Genomic DNA, 16,984 nt, shown 5'->3' with positions numbered 1-16,984 from the left:
CTGTGTGACCACTGCCCTCCTGCTCACAGGTCCTCTGTGTGACCACTTGCCCTCCTGCTTCACCTCTGCACATCCCTTAAACCAACACGACAGACAGTGGTTCCTAAAGAACTTCAAGGCAACTGACTGGCTTCTTTCCCACCTCCATGTTGGACATATCTCAGGCCAGACTGTTGTCTGTAGTTTCCAGTCCTCCCCCTCCCTCAGCTCACCTCTGCAGTAAGCATCCCACCAGCCCCTGACTTGACACAGCCAACAAGGAATGCTTCAGCAGCACTTCCCACGGTCTCCTAAGTCTGTTAACATGGGAAGCTCTGAACCCTTCTCTCCTCAGCCTATTATCACCACACTGTCCTGGGCATCCCCTCTCTCACTTGACCCCCTGCATTGACCAGGCATCCCCGCTTCTCTACACCTTCACTGCCACACTGAGGACTTTCCAACAGTGAATCTGACTTCATTTTGTCCTTAGCTTCCTAGCTCTGCATTTCTCTCCTACCCTCCAACCCACACTTGCAGATATGAACATAAAAGCCCATTTTTTCCCTGATCCTATCAAGCCTATTTTCTAAGTCTCGTTTCCTCACAGTCATTTAGTGTTCCCTGTCCTCAGGCCTAGCATGCTGCTGCACATAAGCACGTCTCTACAACTGGACATTCGGAAACAGGAATCAAGTGTCCACAGCTCCCCAAAACATGGCCTTGTGCTGGTTCCTATGGCACTTTGGGGGATGTTTGGGGTAGGGTTGGGGGTGAAGGTATGTCACTGTTTCTACTTCCAGCTCCTCACAGTTCATGATACTGGTATTCTCACAAAGAGCACAGTAAGCCTGTTCCTACTTGATCAAACTATGGGGGACAAAAGCCACATCAGCGGCAGGTGTTGCTCTGTGGCTTGCCATCCAGGTCACTGCACTCACGGCAGACACTTTCAGCAACTTCTTGGAAGTTTACATATTTTTCTCCCATGAGTAGCTTGACAATGAGTATTTGATTTATATCATCAATATTAATTTTAGGCTAGATTTTAGAAATTTAGAAATGACACATAGTAGTTTTTAATTAACTATCCAGTACCCACAGAACCTGTACTTTACTAGTCAAAAGTTACAAAGGAAAATAAAAGACTGGTTTCATCAAGATATAGCCTTAGCATTTTTGTTTAAAATAGCAATAGCTACCTTATCTAGGTACCAAAGGTCTACCATCCTGCTACCCTAAAACCATCTATGAAAACTCCACTTTACAAAGGAAGGTCCCACATATGCCTGCTGGCATGTGGACCTGTCTGAGACTATTGCATTTTCTTTGCTTCCTGCTCAGTCCTTACCCTCTATGAAGCCACTTGCTACATCACCACCCTTTGCCCAGGAAGCCAAGCACACAAGAACATTCTCTGAGAGCAGTGACATGCTGAACACCATCTCTAGTCTACAGCCAACTACAGTTGCTCACCCAACCACAGACAGAAGTAGGCTGAGGGCCTTTGAAGACCTCTAGATGTGCTTTCTTCTCAGCTTAGAGGAGCCACACTGAAAACAAAACTCATTTCAAACACACTTGACTGAAGTAAAACTCCAAAGGATAACCTTCTAGATCTAAATGGATTTAAACACTACCAAAGCACTTATGCATCTAGAAATGGTACCCACTAACAAATGTAGAAAACAAAGCTAACCAGATGTAAGCAGAATCATATATATTATGAAAAATCAGAATTTAGCAAGGTCTAACCATTCTGGGATTTGGTACAATGACAGTAAGCACCCATGAAAGTATTTTCTGACCGAGTACAGACACAGGAGCCAAGTTACAATAATCATGGCAGTCAATCTCATCACTTCAGCTACTCTATCTTGGGCTCACTTTTCACTAGCTATGAGGCTTAGCAGCACGTAAGGAAGCACTTTATGGTACTTACCACATTAAAGTTGATATGAGAAGGCCAACACCTACACAGTCTATGAACACGACCCACAGGAGCAGCTTTATTGTCTCAAAAAATCCCATGTCCAGCACAAAGCCAAATCCTATGGTGGACACTGAAATAGAGAGTTACAAGAGTCACTGCTAGGCTCTTGGGTACAAGTCCCTGACTCCCATATGCCCACATGTAGTAGAGGTGGTACACAGACAATGAAGAAAACCCTCAAGACAAGGTACGTGCAACTGATGTTGAAATAAACGGCACCTCTGAATGCAGTAAAGGGGCAGGACTCATGGACTAGTTCAGCAGGACACAGAGCACTCAGAACACCAGTGCGGATGGCACTCAACTTACTCTTAAGTCCAGTTAAATGTGAAAAGCACCTACATACTTCGATACCCTATAACTGACTGGAACTGATGATGTATTCCAGCTGATGAACTGGAGAACTTAACGGTTCTTTTCAAGTTCAATCATTACTTTCAGAACTCTTACTCAAAAGGCTGGGGGTGTAGCTCTGTGGTAGAGCACTTGCTTGGTATATTTAGGTCTCTGGTTCCTACCAACCCCTGCCCCTCCTCCCGCCATAAATGAAAATAAAAAGACGACAACCTCCTAGCCTCACAGATTTGCCTTATTAAGAAATATAATTCCCATCCTAACATTTCTTGGCATACACTTGGATTTGGTTCTTACTAGTTTTGTTTTGTTTTTAAAGTCAGCCAGTATGGCAGAACATGCCTGTAATGGCAGCACTAAGAGGCTGAGTTAAGACCATCCTGGGTGCCAGGCCAGCCTGGCCTAGACATCTAGAAGCTGTCTCAAAAGAGAAGGAATAAACCAACTATGGGAGGAATCCCATCCCCTGCTTTCTTTCTTTCCTTCTTTTGTTCTTTCTTTCTTTAAAAAAAAAAAAAAGACTTATTTATGAGTACGCTGCCATTCTTTTCAGACACACCAGAAGAGGGCATCAGATCCCATACAGATGATTGTGGGCCACCATGTGGTTGCTGGAAATTGAACTCAGGACCTCAGTGCTCTTAACTGATGAGCCATCTCTCCAGCTCCTCTTACCCCTACTATTGCACAGCCCAGTACAGTAGTTTACTCTGGCATGTGTTACAGCCAGGACTAGGAAGAACACTACTTTCTTTCTTGCTAGCTTTTTAACGTTTTAGAAAACACAAACAAACCCCACAGCTTCACGCACCCCAAGATTCTGACCCATTATACATTATCACAAAAGATCAAGTTTCCTCTGAAACCCCCAATTTGTTTCCCAACTATACTGCTTGTAAACTGAGATACACTTACCACAGAGCCAGATACTTAAGAGGACCAAAAAGGCAGGGTCATCTCTGGCCCACTGATCCTTTGTTTGCTTCCGGTAGTGAAAGTTTCTATAAACCCTCTGAGGGGAGGTGAACAGGTAGAGCATCTGCCATGCAGCAAACTCAAAGTCCATCTGCCGAAATCGAAAAAGCCTTCTGAGGTACTTGTAGCGTTTCGCGCCAGCTGTGTGCCTTGCTGCATCCCTGGAATTTAATACTCCGTTCCCGTGCATCGAAGAACTCAAAGAAGTACTTGGTAGCATCTTCCTAGATGGAATGAAAACATTTCTCTTAGAGGTAATTTTAGATGTGATATTTGGCTACTAGCAACTCCTCTTCAGAGCTATGACAATTTCTCCTGCCACCTTCAGAAAGGATTAGGGGCCAGAAGCAATGGAGTTCGTTCTGGGGCTTCTCTAGGGACTGGCCAAGTGCTAATGCCTTGAGGCAGTACCACGCTCTCCTGGACCATCTGAAACCACTTGAGTCCATGGTTTCCTAACCTTCACCTCAATCAAGCCTTTGACAGCTGTAGTAGCTCACTACTGTTAATGGAGACCAAGGAAAAAGAAGCATAGGGATATGCAATGACTTCCTCATGGACATGGGACAATGACTGAAACACTGGCTCAAAAAAAAATCCATGTTTTCAATGACCAAGATTTAAAACAAAAAAGTTTAAGCTAAAAGCAAAGTTACTGAAAAGATAAGACACACAACTTATTTGTACAAGTCCGTCAGCGATGGCCAGCAAGTTCCTGGTTATTCAGAATGTGACAATAAAAACGAAGCAAATTCCACTCCTTGATGGTTTTACTCCTAGAATAGCTGGGTAAGAGGAGTAAGAGTGCGGAAGGTCCGGTCCAACTAGTCCGAAGCTAAACGCCTGTTGGTCACCGCCCAGCCACCCTACCTACCAGCCTACCGCCGAGGCGCTCCGCCGCGCCCCGTCCGCCCCGCCCCGCCAGCAGGTCTCCAATATCCCAAGCCTCTGTCAACTAAAAATACAGACGGCCCAATGACATCTGACTTAAGAGTAAGCAACGACAAGGTTTCAGGGTGTGTGTCTCTGTGCAAAATTCCAGTCCTGCTTAGAATTTTAAAAATGGCTCTAATCCTGCAATTCCAAAGTAAACGGGCGTCTTTGGTTTTACCCAGTAGCTCCACGGCGGGCCTAGGACTCGAGCTGCCGGGCGCCGTCTAGTCCCTCACCCGGCCACTGAGACGCCAGGTCGCGAGCAGACTGTGGAAACGGCCGTCGGCACGAACGCCACCCTGCGTACACAGAGCAGGCCGCACCTGAAGGCCCGCGAGGCCTCGCCCCGGGCCCAGGACTACCTCCACCTTCACCCGGCAGCCTAGCCCAGCCGCCGCTGGGGCCACTTCCCTTACCGCTACGTAGCCCGCACTTGCGGCGCTCTGTATTTGCGTCACGGACACACACTTCCGCCACGCATGCGCACACCCTGCAGAGTCAGCCGGAAGTTGAGGATTTCTCCCACCCCCTCGCTTGTCAGTGGGTGTGCCCACGCCCTTTCGGGCGGTCCGGGGCGACCGAAGCCCGTGATCTGGTGTGGCGAGGGCGGTGGGCCCCGCCATGCCCCGGTATTATGAAGACAAGCCGGAGGGCGGTGCGTGCTCGGGCGTGAAGGAGGACCTGGGTGCATGTCTGCTGCAGTCGGCCTGTGTGCTCCAGGTAGCGGATCTGGGTGGCAGAGCTCAGCCAAGACTGGCTCCATGTTGGCCTGCTAGGGAGGTCACGTCGAGGGTAGAGGTCGCGCGCCGCTCCTGACTTAGGACAGATCTCTTGAGCTCTCATCCCCGGTTCTCACTGGTGTTGAATGGGAGATAACGTACTACCCACCTAAGGGTTTTGTAAACATTCAGCTATCAGTTCAAGAAGCAATTCCCGAGTGCTGGCACTAACTTTTGAGCACTCGCCACCAGAGACTCCCACTCTAAGGGAAGCTGCTGAGGCCTGTGCCTGCGCCGCATGGCTACTTGATCTGTGGTGGAGATTTTTGGTTTCTTGGCTTCTAGAATATGGAAGTATCTTATGGCGTGCCTTAGTTTCTCTCTGCCGATCTTTAACCCATCTTAAACTTACAGCATTGCATTCTGGGAGGAATTCAACATAAGCCTTTATACTCTGCGCTGCCATGGGAAACAGTCGAGGAATGATAGGGGTTCAGAGAAACTTAGGGTATGAACTCAGATGGTAAGGTAACAGTGTAACTTCCAGTGGAGGATAGTGAGGAGAAAGAGGAGTGGGGAAAAGGCTCCGAACTATCTCAAAAATAGACTTCTTAAGGTTTTATGACCCTTGGGAATCCAGAAAAGTTGAAACTGCCAGAGGGAACTCAACAGGGTTTTCCCCCTACTGACCTTGATCCCCAAAGAGCAAGCCCTCTTGCCCACTGACCCATCTCTCTAGCCCCTCTTCCTTATTGAGACAAAACATGTCAGTAAACCCGATTGGCTAGACGAACCAGATCTGCTAGTCTCTACTACTCAGTTCTGGGATTAAAGGCTCCTGCCACCATACCCAGCTCTTTATGTGAGTGCTGAACTGGAGCTCTCATGCGCAGCAAATACTTTATTTACTTAGCCATTTTTCCAGTCCCCCCATTAATATTTATATACAGAGTTTAGTACCAACACTAAAAGGTCCTTATTTTAACGCATCCAATTCATGGTTCTCATCCATAGGAAGGCTTATATAAACATTAATGATGTGTTGTAAAAATCTTAGGCTCTGGGCGCTGGAAAGATAGATGGCTCAGTGGTTAAGAGCACTTGTTGCTCTTACAGAGGACCAGGATTTGGGCCTAGCAGCCCTATGGTGGTGCACAATCATCTATACCTCCAGTTCCAGGATCTGGTAGCCTCTTTTCACCTCCATGGGCACCAGGTCTGTACGTGGTGCATGTTTGTAAATGCAGGCGTATAAATTTAAATTTAAAAAGACTCAAAGTACTTATTTGATAATCTTTACGTTTGTTTTTCTTTAACCAAAAAGGTTAAATAAAAAGGAATTGAAAATTTACTTAAATCAACTTAAAAAAAAAAAGAAACTACTTTCAGAAGAACAGTTGTCTTGTGCTTTGTGGGACAGTTTTTCAGATATTCATACTGGTTTGTATGTCACAGGAAGGAAAATCCCCACGGCAGTGTTTGAAGGAAGGCTACTGCAGAGCTTTGCAGTATTCGTTTTTTGAGTGTAAAAGATCAATGGTAAGTGAGGAACCATTTTGAAAGCTTTTGTTAACTATACTTAGAATCAAATGTGAATGATTTAATGATCATAAATTGGTTGTACTGATATGGTTTGGATAATGATGTGGGGACTCCAGTGATGAACATAGGGGAGCATACCTTGTTATCCTATAGAACAGCTGGCCCTCATGGTTTCCTGAAAGTTTGAGGATGAGGTCTCAGCAAGTCTTAAATAGAAGGAGCTGACCTTGGGGAGCATGAACTTGGGGCATTTGGAATGCACACACAAGCCTACCAGGCTGAGGACGGTATTTGCACTTCTGTCTTACATGACCAGGAGGAAGTGTCAGCGTTTGAGTTTTGGCGTGAAGGATGGTGGCAGGAGGGCCCCAAATGACATCACTGGTGCCTGGGACTCTGTGCTGCCATTCCATGACTTGAAAGATCTACACAGGTCTTTGGGATGGAAACAGGCATTTTAAGGGAAAAAAAAATGTGAAGCAGAAATGTGAGTTTTCCTTGAAAGAAGGCACATCCATGGGTCTGAGCCTGTGTCTGCTGGCTTTGGGACTACACTGAGAGCTCACCCCCTTTGTTCATAAAGAAACAGAGGGTGCAGAAGTTCAGCACGAAGGAGACCAAAACCCAGGGAGAGTGGAAGGGAGAAGTGGAAGGCAGTGCTGCCTTGTCTCCTGGGTGACAGCTCTCCACCATTTTCCTGCCACTTACGGCAGGCCTCCCTGTGCAGCTTTCTTTGTCTTCCCTTGTGTTTTGTCAATTGTGAAATGCAAGCTTTTAGGTTTTCGAGGAATTTGAAAGTATGATCCAAACATTGGGAAGGCATAAAGATTAGTAAAGGAGTTAATGAGTTCTGCTGTGTCATCGCATAAATGACAGTAAACTGCCTGAAATCTCTCACCTAGACCTCAGTCTTTCTGTCTTACTTTCTTCTTTCACTACCACTTTCTTTCTTTTCCTCCTCCTCCTCCTCTTCCTCCTCTTCCTCCTCTTTTTCCTCTTCTTCTTATTCCTCTTTTCTGACTCCTCTTCTTTTTTCTTTCTTTTTGAGATAAGGTCACACTATGTATATCTGGCTGATCTAGAACTCATTCTGTAGACCAGGCTGGCCTCAAACTCAGAGATCCACCTGCCTCTGCCTCCCAAGTGCTGGGATTAAAGGTGTGTGCTGCCACATCTGACAATGTGTAACTCAGGCTGACTTGGAATCTGGGAGTCTCCTGCCTTTATCTCCTCAATGTCTCCTATGGGGACGAATTCATTCTCCTTTCTAAAACATTTTTTTTCATATTTTATCATACTTTGTCTTCTGAATAATTTTTTTTTAAAAATAGATTCTTTTCTCATACACTATATCCTTACAGTTTTCCCTCCCCCACCTCCCCTGCCCTCCAAATCTACTTCTTTTCTGTCTTTCATTAGGCTTCTAAGAGATAGCAGCCAACATGACAAAATAAAATATAGTAAGATGAAGCAAAACTTTCATATTGAAGTTGGACACAGCAACCCAACAGGAGGAAAAGAATCTCAAGAGCAAGCAAAAGAGCCAGGGACCCCCCTCTCAGTCAGGAATCTCCCATAACACTACTAAGCTAATAGCTAGAATCTATGTAAAGAGGGTCTGGTGTAGGCCCTGTGCTGGCTGCTTCAAGCTCTGTGAGGTCATATGCATGAAGGAAACCAGAGGCAGCCTCTCTGATGGTGACTGGGTAAGGCACTGATCTATGAGTAGAGCAGAAAATCATTAGAAATCATTTGTTGTTGTTGTTGTTGTTGTGTGTTTTGTTTTTGCCAGTCCTGTCTGATTTTACCTTAGGTCTTTGAGCTATCTAGTCTGGTTTTTGATTACCCAAGCAGCATTGGGCATGGGTTCCTTCTTGTGTAGTGGGTCTAAGTCAAATAAGATTTGGCTGTTCCCACAAGTTCTGAGCCACCATTGCACTAACATATTTTGCAGGCAGGACAGATTTTAGGTTGAAGGCTTTGTGGCTGGGTTGGTGTACATGTTTCTCTTTGGTAGCCTGCGGAGTACTTTTCTGCACCAGAGAGACTGGAATGGAGGGGTGAAGGCTTTGTATGGGCACCAACTCAAATTCTCCATGTTCAGTGAGTTGTGGATGTTGTGCTCTGCAATGGGGGTGGGGGGAGGCCTGTTATCAGTGTGTGGAGAGCAATCCTTTATCTTAGCATCATCCTGGGTTGTTTGGGGATTTCCATGGGACATTTCTTGGTCAACAACCCAATTGAATGTAACCAGACCCACCACTGGAAGCCTTGCCTAACTAAAAGAGATGGCCAGTTGGGACTCCATATTCTCCATTACTGGGAGTCCCCGTTAAGATCACCTTTATGGATTACAGGAAGTTTCCACTACACTAGGTTTCCATACCACCCCTCAAAGGCTCCCCCAAATTCTAGCTTCTCTTCCCTACCCTTTGTCACTCTGCCATACCTTGCTTTGATGTAAACTGCCTTTATTATCTTTTGGTTATATCCCTTGTATCCCTGATCTGTCTAAGACTTTCATCAGAGGCCTTTTCATGTCTTTTTTTCTTTTTTTTTCCAGTTTGTTTATATGGCAGATTACATTTACTGATTTTTGTATAGTGAACCATCCCTGTATCTCTGGAATGAAGCCTACTTGATCATGGTGGATGATCTTTTTAATGTGTTCTTAGATTTGGTTTCCAAGTATTTCATGGAGAAATTTTGCATCTATATGCATAAGGGAAATTAGTCTATAGTTTTCTTTGTTGAGTATGTGGTATCAGGTAACTGTGAGAAATGAGGTATAATTCTAATAGGTCTGCCTATATGTTACTTAGTCTTTTCACGTTGCAGCTTTTTAATATTCTTTCTTAGTTCTTCTGTTTCTGCATTGTGGGATAATTTGAGGAGTTTTGGCAGTAACCCTTTTTCAAAGTCTGGTAGACTTCTGTGCTAAAATCTTCTGGCCCTGGTCTCCTGGTTGGGAGGGTTTTAATGACTGCCTCTATTTTGCTAGGGGCTATAGGTCTATTTAGATTTTTTTTTTTTCTGATCTTAGGTAAATAGACCTTGATTAGGGTAAATAGTACCTACTGTGAAAACTATCTATTTCTTCTAGATTTTCCCGTTTGGAGGAGTGCAGGTTCTTAAAGTATGTCCTTAGGATTCTCTGGACTGACTGTCCTTTGTTATGTCCCCTTTTATTTCTGATTTTGTTAATTTTGATGTTCTCTCTTTCTGCCATTAGTTAGTTTGCCTAAGGGTTTGTCTATCTTGTTGATTTTTCTCAAAGAACTCTTTGTTTCATTCTTTGTATTGTTCTGTTTCTGTTTTATTAATTTCAGCCCTTAGCTTGGTTATTTCTTGGTGTCTACTCCTCTTGGGTGTGCACTTTTGTTTAGAGCTTTCGGGTGTGCTGTTAAGTTGCTGTATGAGGTCTCTCTTTTTTTTTTAAAAAAAAAAAATCTAGGTACTTGGTTCTATGAACTCTTTTGTTATCACTGCTTTCATTTTGCTCCACATTGTTGAAGATGCTGTCTTTTTTCCAGTGTGTATTTTTGGCTTCTTTATCAAAAATCAGGTGTCTGTATATTTTTGGGTTTACGTTAGGGTCTTCAGTTTGATTCCATTGATTAATGTATCTGTTTTTATGCCAATACAATGCCTTGTACCAATTAAGACATTAGGTTAGGGTATACTGTGTATCCGTTTCATTGAATTCTAGAAGTCTTCTCTATTTCTGACTTGACCCATTTTTCATTCAGTAGAGTTGTTCCGTTTCTATGAGTTTGTAGGCTTCCTGTTGTTTGTTGTTTCTATCCAGCTTTAATTTGCAGTGGTTTGGTAGGAGTTATTTCAGTTTTCTTGTTTCTGCTGAGACTTGCTCTGTGACTAAGTATGTGGTCAAGGTTGGAGAAAGTTCTATGAGGTTCTGAGAGGAAGCTATATTCTTTGTGTTTGGGTTCTGTACATCTGTTAGGTCCATTTTGGTTTATAATGTCTCTTAGCTCCAGGGTTTCTCTTTAGTTTTTGTCTGGACGACCATTGATGAGAGTCAGTATTGAAGTCTCCCTCTATCAGTGTCTGAGGGTCAGTATGGGGTTTAAGCAGTAGTAGTGTTTCTTTTAGAAACTTGGGTGCCCTTATATTTTGGGCATACATGTTAAGAACTGAAATATCATCTTAGTGGATTTTTCCTTTGAAGAGTATGTAGTATCCTTCCTCGTCGCTTTTGATTAATTTTGGTTTGAAGTCTACTTTATTAGATATTAAAATGGCTACACCACCTTATTTCTTAGGTCCATCTGCTTGGTATATCCTTTTCTAACCCTTTACCCTGAGGTAGTGTCTACCGTGGATGTTGAAATGTGTTTCTTGGGATGCAGCAGAAGTACAGGGATCCTGTTTTCACATCCATGCCATTACTCTGTGTCTTTTTATTTTGGAATTGAGACCATTGGTATTGAAAGATATCAATAACCAGTGATTGTTGATTCCTGTTATTTTGCTATTTCTATTGTTTGTGGTGGTTGTGTTGTGTTTCCTGTCTTTTTGTTTTGCTGGTGTGAGATTTTCTATTTTCATGGGTGTAGTTAACCTCCTTAGGTTGGAGTTTTCCTTCACATAGGGCTGGATTTGTAGATAGGAATTGTTTAAATTTGACCTTATCATGGAATATGTTATTTTCTCCATCTATGTTGGTTGAAAGTTTTGCTGGGTATAGTAGCCTGGGCTGGCATCTATGGTCTCTTAGAGTTTGCAGCACATCTGTCCAGGCTCTAGTGGCATTTAGAATCTCAAGTGAGAAATGAGGTATAATTCTAATAGATCTGCCTATGTTACTTAGTCTTTTCACCTTGCAGCTTTTTAATATTCTTTCTTAGTTCTGTATATTTGGTGTTTTATTACGTAATGAGGGGAGTTTTTTTTCTAATTTATGAATCTATTCATTTTACATTTCAATATCAGCCCTACATCTCCCAGTAACATCTCACAGATTCTCCTCCCATTCTCTCCTCACCTCCTCTGAGAAGAAGGAGCCTCCTCTGGGTACCTCCCCTCACCTGGCACATCAAGTCACTGCAGGACTAGGTGCATCCTCTCCCACTGAGACTGGACAGGGCAGCCCAGTTAGGGAATGGGACCCACAGGCAGACAAAAGACGTAGGGACCCGAGGGGACTTTCTTTTCTGGTATCTATTTGGTGTTCTGTTTGCTTCCTGTACCTTTATAGGCATCTCCTTTAGGTTAGTAAATTTTTCTATGATTTTGTTGAAATGTTTTCTAGCCTTTGAGTTGGGATTCTTTTCCTTCCTCTATTCCTATTATTCTTGGGTTTTCATTGTGCCTCAGATTTCCTGGATGTTTTGTGTTAGGATTTTTTAGATTAACATTTTATTTGACTGATATATATCCATTTCTATCATATCTTCAATGCCTGAGGTTCTTTTTTCCGTCTCTTGTATCCTGTTGCCTTGGTTGTTCCTATTCAATTACCAAATTTTTCATTTTGCAAATTCCCTCAGTTTATGTTTCTTTGTTGCTTCTATTTCCATTTTTAGGTCTTGAAGCATTTTGTTTCCTTCAACTGTTTGTGCTTTCCTGGATATCTTTAAGGGACTTACTCGCTTCTTCTTTAGGGACCTGTGTCATCTTTACATAGTTGGCTTTAAGGTCTTTGTCTTGGGCTTCAGCTTTGTTGGAATATTTAGGGCTTGCTGCGACGGGAGTAGCTGGGCTCTAGTGGAGACATACTGCCCTGGGTGTTACTGTGTTTCTATGCTGGCATCGAGGCATCTGAGTTTGGGGTGATTTCTAGGTTTGTCTAGGTGCTGATTTCTGGGTTTGTCTTTGGTGAGTGTTCGTTCCTTGGTTTCTGTTCTGTCTGGATTTTCAGAGTGTGATGGCTGTGCTGCCTGCTCTTCCGGCCTGCTCAGCTGATGTGTTCACCTGGAGTGAGTGCCTGCTGGTGTTGGAGGCTAGGACAATGACAGGTGGAGGTGGGGAGGTTAGGAGGGAAAGGTCTGTGGGATCCACAAGAGATGTGGTCGGGGGACAGGAAGCCTGCAGCTGCTGTTGTGTTGCAGAGCTAGGGACGATCTGAGAGGTTAGGTCTAGAGCAGAGAGAGCTTAGAGTCTGTGGGCAGCCTCCCTGGTCTTCTGACAGGTGTGATCTCTTGAGTAACTGTAATAATTTTGAATTTAAAATGTCAGTGACTTGGTGGATGCCAGGAAGAGGCAGGCCTTCCATCATGCTTTGACCCAGAGCAGACAGTGGTTCTCACACTGTTCCTCCAGGCTGTTACCGTGGTTCTTCCAAATTTTCTCATGTTTGAAGATTGTGTTTTTGAAAATAGAGCTCAGTCAGGCCCAGTGGTACAAAACTGTGATACCAGCTATCTGAAGAGACCGAGGAAGAACAACAGGTTTAAGGCCTTCTTGGGTTATAGAGTAAGTTCAAGACCAGCCTGGACAGCTTCATGAGACCCTATCAAAAAAGTGTATAAAAAAGACGGAATGTAGCTCAGCAGTTGAGCTACATGTACAAGGCCTTGGGTTCAATGTATAGCATAGCATAGCATAGCACAGAAAAATAGATAATTTATATATTTTTTACAAAGGCTTGCAGATGCTTTATGCTCTGTGTACACAGGTGATGTTCTACTGTCAGACTCACTAATAGGGCCTGTCTCAAATAATTACTTCCTACAAAATTCCAGAACAGCTCTATTGACCTCAAAATTCTGCCTTACACTGGCTTCAGGCTCTTCTTCCTGTGCCCCTAAGAAAGTGGCTCCATTGTGAGGCTTAAATCAAAGAACAACAAGGTCAGCCTAAGAGGAGGGAACGCAAGGATTTTTAATCCCGTAATCATGGATCATTAATCTTTCTAGTTGCTGTTTAAAAATATCCAGTACATTTGAATTTACAAAGGTAGATTTGCTAGAACATGCATTGAGTATACTTGAAACAAAAATGGAAGTTCAGTTTTACAGGAAGTTCGGTCTTTGTTGACTGGCCCTTGGTGGAAGTGGTCTCTTGTTTGTAGTGCCCTGTTCATTACTTTTGTTTTCCTTTTGTTAGCACAAGCTCTCTTAGCCGTGTGCTCAGTCTCGGCCTCCTGAATGCTGGCTGTAGCATTAACCACATGCTCAGCTGAGTTTTCTAGAAGCTCGTTTCCTTCTTTCATAAAGTTGCTGACATCCCCTTACCACAGCTGTGTTTATTACTCCAGATGTGGTTAAATGTATGTATGCTTCTTTTCAGTTGGATGCCAGATCAAGATTCAGAGGAAGAAAAGGATATTGATAACATTATGTTGGAGGCAAGATGAAAACCACCCAGGAGTTTCTCTGGTCCTTAACACAAAAGAACCAGAATGGGAAGCACAGTAGCTGCCGCATCTGTTCGACCTCCGGGCCAGGTGGTCCTCCTAAGAACACCAGAGAAATCAGATCAGTGCCGTTTCTGAATGCTTCTGCTGGGTGAAGTCATTTATAGAAGATCCATGGGACTGAACAACTATGGGCTAAGAACTTACTGTGTTTTGGGAATTGCCTAATGGAGAGATTCTGTTCAAGGATGACTCTTCAGTCAGATTCTACAGAATGCATACAGGAGACCACATAAGGTCCGCATAGATAGTAACACAGAACCTGCTGCCAGCCTCCTACAACTTGTTTCTGGTTCTTGGTTTCAATTTTAGGCCAGCCCTCTCCTCATAAAGGGGTGATATCAGCCACAGTCCACATCCTCAAGATCTGGGCTCCAAAAAGGAGAGTATGAGCTGGCCCACAAATCACACCTACTGAAGCACTATGGTCTTTCTGGGTCCTATGCTCCTGCTCCATCCTTGGTGATCTTGGCTAGATCCTGGTCTCAGCATTCACAGTCACATAAGATGAGCTATGGGCCTCATCCCTAAACAATGGAATCTGTAGCAAATGGAAAGAACCGATGTTCACTCTAGATCGCAAATGTCAGTGACAGAAAGTGGCTGGGAAAGTGTAGAATCCTGATCATTTTATTTTGACCTCTTGATACAGTAGAGAGCCATCAGGACACTCAATCTTCAGTGTGATCTTGCCATTGAACAGGGAGTCATTAGAGCTTCTGTATTGTTCCATAGTTCACTGGGACTAAAGCAGTCCAGGATTGGGAAAGTTCACTTCCTGTTTTAAAGTTCTCGAAGCTGTGAGGATTCCCTAGGGTGTCACCGAGGTCTGCTCCATGTGCTGCCCCCACTGGGGGTGGGAGGTACTGCACCCTTCAGTACTGCCGCCTATGTCCCAAGCTTGGTGTCTGTGTGCAGTGTGGAGGACTGCACTTTCTATGCTAGGAAGCTCAACCACTGAGCCACATCTCCCACTAGTGCTTCAGTTTCAACTGAGAGTAAAATGTGTTTATATGAAATGCCTCCATTTGACTAGATTTAGCTTTATTTGGAAAAAGTCACGTCTCATAATTGAACCTTGAATTATACAGTCCCGTGGAATTTAGAGTGTTCGTGGAGCATCCAGCAGTCAGCACTGTCTACTTCCAGAACAGCCTCATCCTCTCCAGAACCTACCCGTGTTAGCACTCTGCCCTCCTTCCCTCTACTCTAGGTCTGTTAGATGCGTGGAATTATATAGTCCGGTCTTTTCTGAGTTCTGTTACCAAGTTTAAGGGTTTATTCTCATGTAGCATCAGTCTGTGATGTAGTTCTGCTGAGTAGCAGTCTATAGTAGACAGACGCCATGTGTTTCTCCATCGAGCAGACGAGCTCTGAGCTGTTTCTACTTTGGGGCTTTTGACTAATGCTATGCACATCTGTGAAAGAGTTCAAAATGTTTCATTTAATACATGCCTTAGAGTAGAACTCCAGGGTCGTATTATGACAGCCTTGATTATATTTTCTACAGTGGTTTTATCACCATTCATGTTGTCATGAGATCTAGGCTCCAGCACCCCAACCTGTTCATATTGCTGACAGACATTCTGCTTGGGATGAAGAGGCATCTAACTGGAATCTTGGTTTGCATTTCTCTAATGTCTAATAACCTGAGGATTTTTCATGTCTTTACTGGCTTGCTATGCTGCCGTTGCAGAATGCTTATTTAGCTTACAGTCTGGCTTTCAGCTGGGCTAGCTTTTTAGTTTCCTGTAAGAATTTTTTTTACAGTGACTCATCTGTTAAAGATTAATTGGGATTTTTTTCAGCTTGTGGTTTGTCCTTCTCAATCTTTTCAGTTACTCTCTGAAGCACAGTTTTTATTTTTATACATTGCCTTTATGTGTCTTAGCCCAGGCTGGCCAGAAATCCCCAAAGCCTTGAACATGGAGCAAGCATTTTCACCATTGCACTTCCCAGAAGGCACACACTGCTGCTCTTGACTAGAGCAGTTTTCATATTGGAAAACGACAATGTGGTTTTCCTTTCAGTGTACCCTAAGAAACCATTCCTAACCCAAACTTACAGAAGCTTTTATCTTCACTGAAGAATTTTAAAATTTTCCCTCTTACCTGTAGGCCTGTGCTCTCAAAATAATTTTACACAGCTTTATTCATGACCATCTTTAAAATTAGTTATTAAATAAAAATAATAGACCTTAGCATGGTTAAGCATATAGCTCCATATATATCATGTGGAGCACATTCACAGTGCAGTGCAGTGCAGTATGCCTGCACCACTGCATCTACCTCAGAAAATGCACAGGGTGCCCATCTAATAACTCCCAGCCACTGCCAGGTCGCCCCTCCCTGCCCTGTCCTTAGCATACTCTCTCCTCATGGTAATCACCATTCTCTTTCCGGTTTCTGAATTTGAGTACCTTAAGTGCCTGGTACTCGTGGACTCTGTGTGTGTAAGTGTGTGTGTGTGTGTGAGTGTATGTGTGCGAGTGTAAGTGTGTGAAATACCATAAGGTTCATATCAGGTATCAGAGTCTCCTTCCTTTGTAAGGACAAATAGTATTTTAGTGTATGTTGTATGTATGTTGTATGTATCTTGTTACCTACTCATCCAGCCGTGGGTACCTCAGTTGTTCCCACCCTGGAGCTCCTGACTATGCTGTGAACATGTATATACAAATATCCCTAGGACCCCCCCGCTTTCAGTCTTAGTGTACACGCAGCAGATTGTATGTCATAGGGTAATTGTTTTTACTAGTAGGCACTGCCATAATTTCCATAGCAGCCACACTATTTTATGTTCTGCCAGCAGTGCAGAGATTAGAACTGCCTTTGTCCTGTGAATCTTACTGCTTTTTAGTGGCCATTCTAGTAGGCATTAAGATCTACCAGTGCTTCTGCTTCCTAGTTCCCTGACTACTGATGTCATGTGGTCTATATGCTTGGTGGCCTTCTTTATATATCGGTTGAAGAAATCTTTTTAGGTCCTTTGCCCATTAATAGTTGGGTTGTTTACTCTGGTTGAATTTTTGGTAGTCATAGCCACAAAAGCATTGACCCACCAAACCCAAGGGAGCTGACTATAGCTTGCCCTGGGAATTTTAGCTTTTTG

General features: G+C 43.7%; 2 protein-coding genes across 3 annotated transcripts in view; one reads left to right on the top strand and one right to left on the bottom strand.

Moving 5' to 3' along the window:
- Unc50 (unc-50 inner nuclear membrane RNA binding protein) overlaps positions 1-4,636 on the bottom strand; it is an 8,436-nt gene extending 3,800 nt beyond the window's left edge. Inside the window, exons 1-3 of one of the 2 annotated variants that reach the window (XM_028775389.1) lie at positions 4,413-4,636; positions 3,242-3,525; positions 1,922-2,042 (exon numbers count right to left, since the gene is read on the bottom strand). In XM_028775389.1, the coding sequence (XP_028631222.1) occupies positions 1,922-2,042; positions 3,242-3,521 (401 nt within the window). In that variant the 5' untranslated portion in view covers positions 3,522-3,525; positions 4,413-4,636. The remainder of the gene's footprint in view (positions 1-1,921; positions 2,043-3,241; positions 3,526-4,412) is intronic. The other variant, XM_028775390.1, reaches the window with a different exon arrangement.
- Positions 4,637-4,785: 149 nt separating this feature from the next.
- On the top strand, positions 4,786-14,300 carry LOC114627542 (cytochrome c oxidase assembly factor 5). The gene is made up of 3 exons (XM_028775385.1): positions 4,786-4,954; positions 6,409-6,492; positions 13,747-14,300. The coding sequence occupies exons 1-3, from the start codon at positions 4,856-4,858 to the stop codon at positions 13,786-13,788; spliced, it is 225 nt and encodes a 74-aa protein (XP_028631218.1). The 5' UTR covers positions 4,786-4,855; the 3' UTR covers positions 13,789-14,300.
- The last annotated feature ends 2,684 nt before the right edge of the window (positions 14,301-16,984 follow it).

The sequence above is a fragment of the Grammomys surdaster genome, unplaced genomic scaffold (genome assembly GCF_004785775.1).
Source record: "Grammomys surdaster isolate TR1022 unplaced genomic scaffold, NIH_TR_1.0 255, whole genome shotgun sequence".
NCBI classification, from domain to species: Eukaryota; Metazoa; Chordata; class Mammalia; order Rodentia; family Muridae; genus Grammomys; species Grammomys surdaster.
Note: the sequence above shows the minus strand (reverse complement) of the source record. Positions and strands in the feature narration are given on the sequence as shown.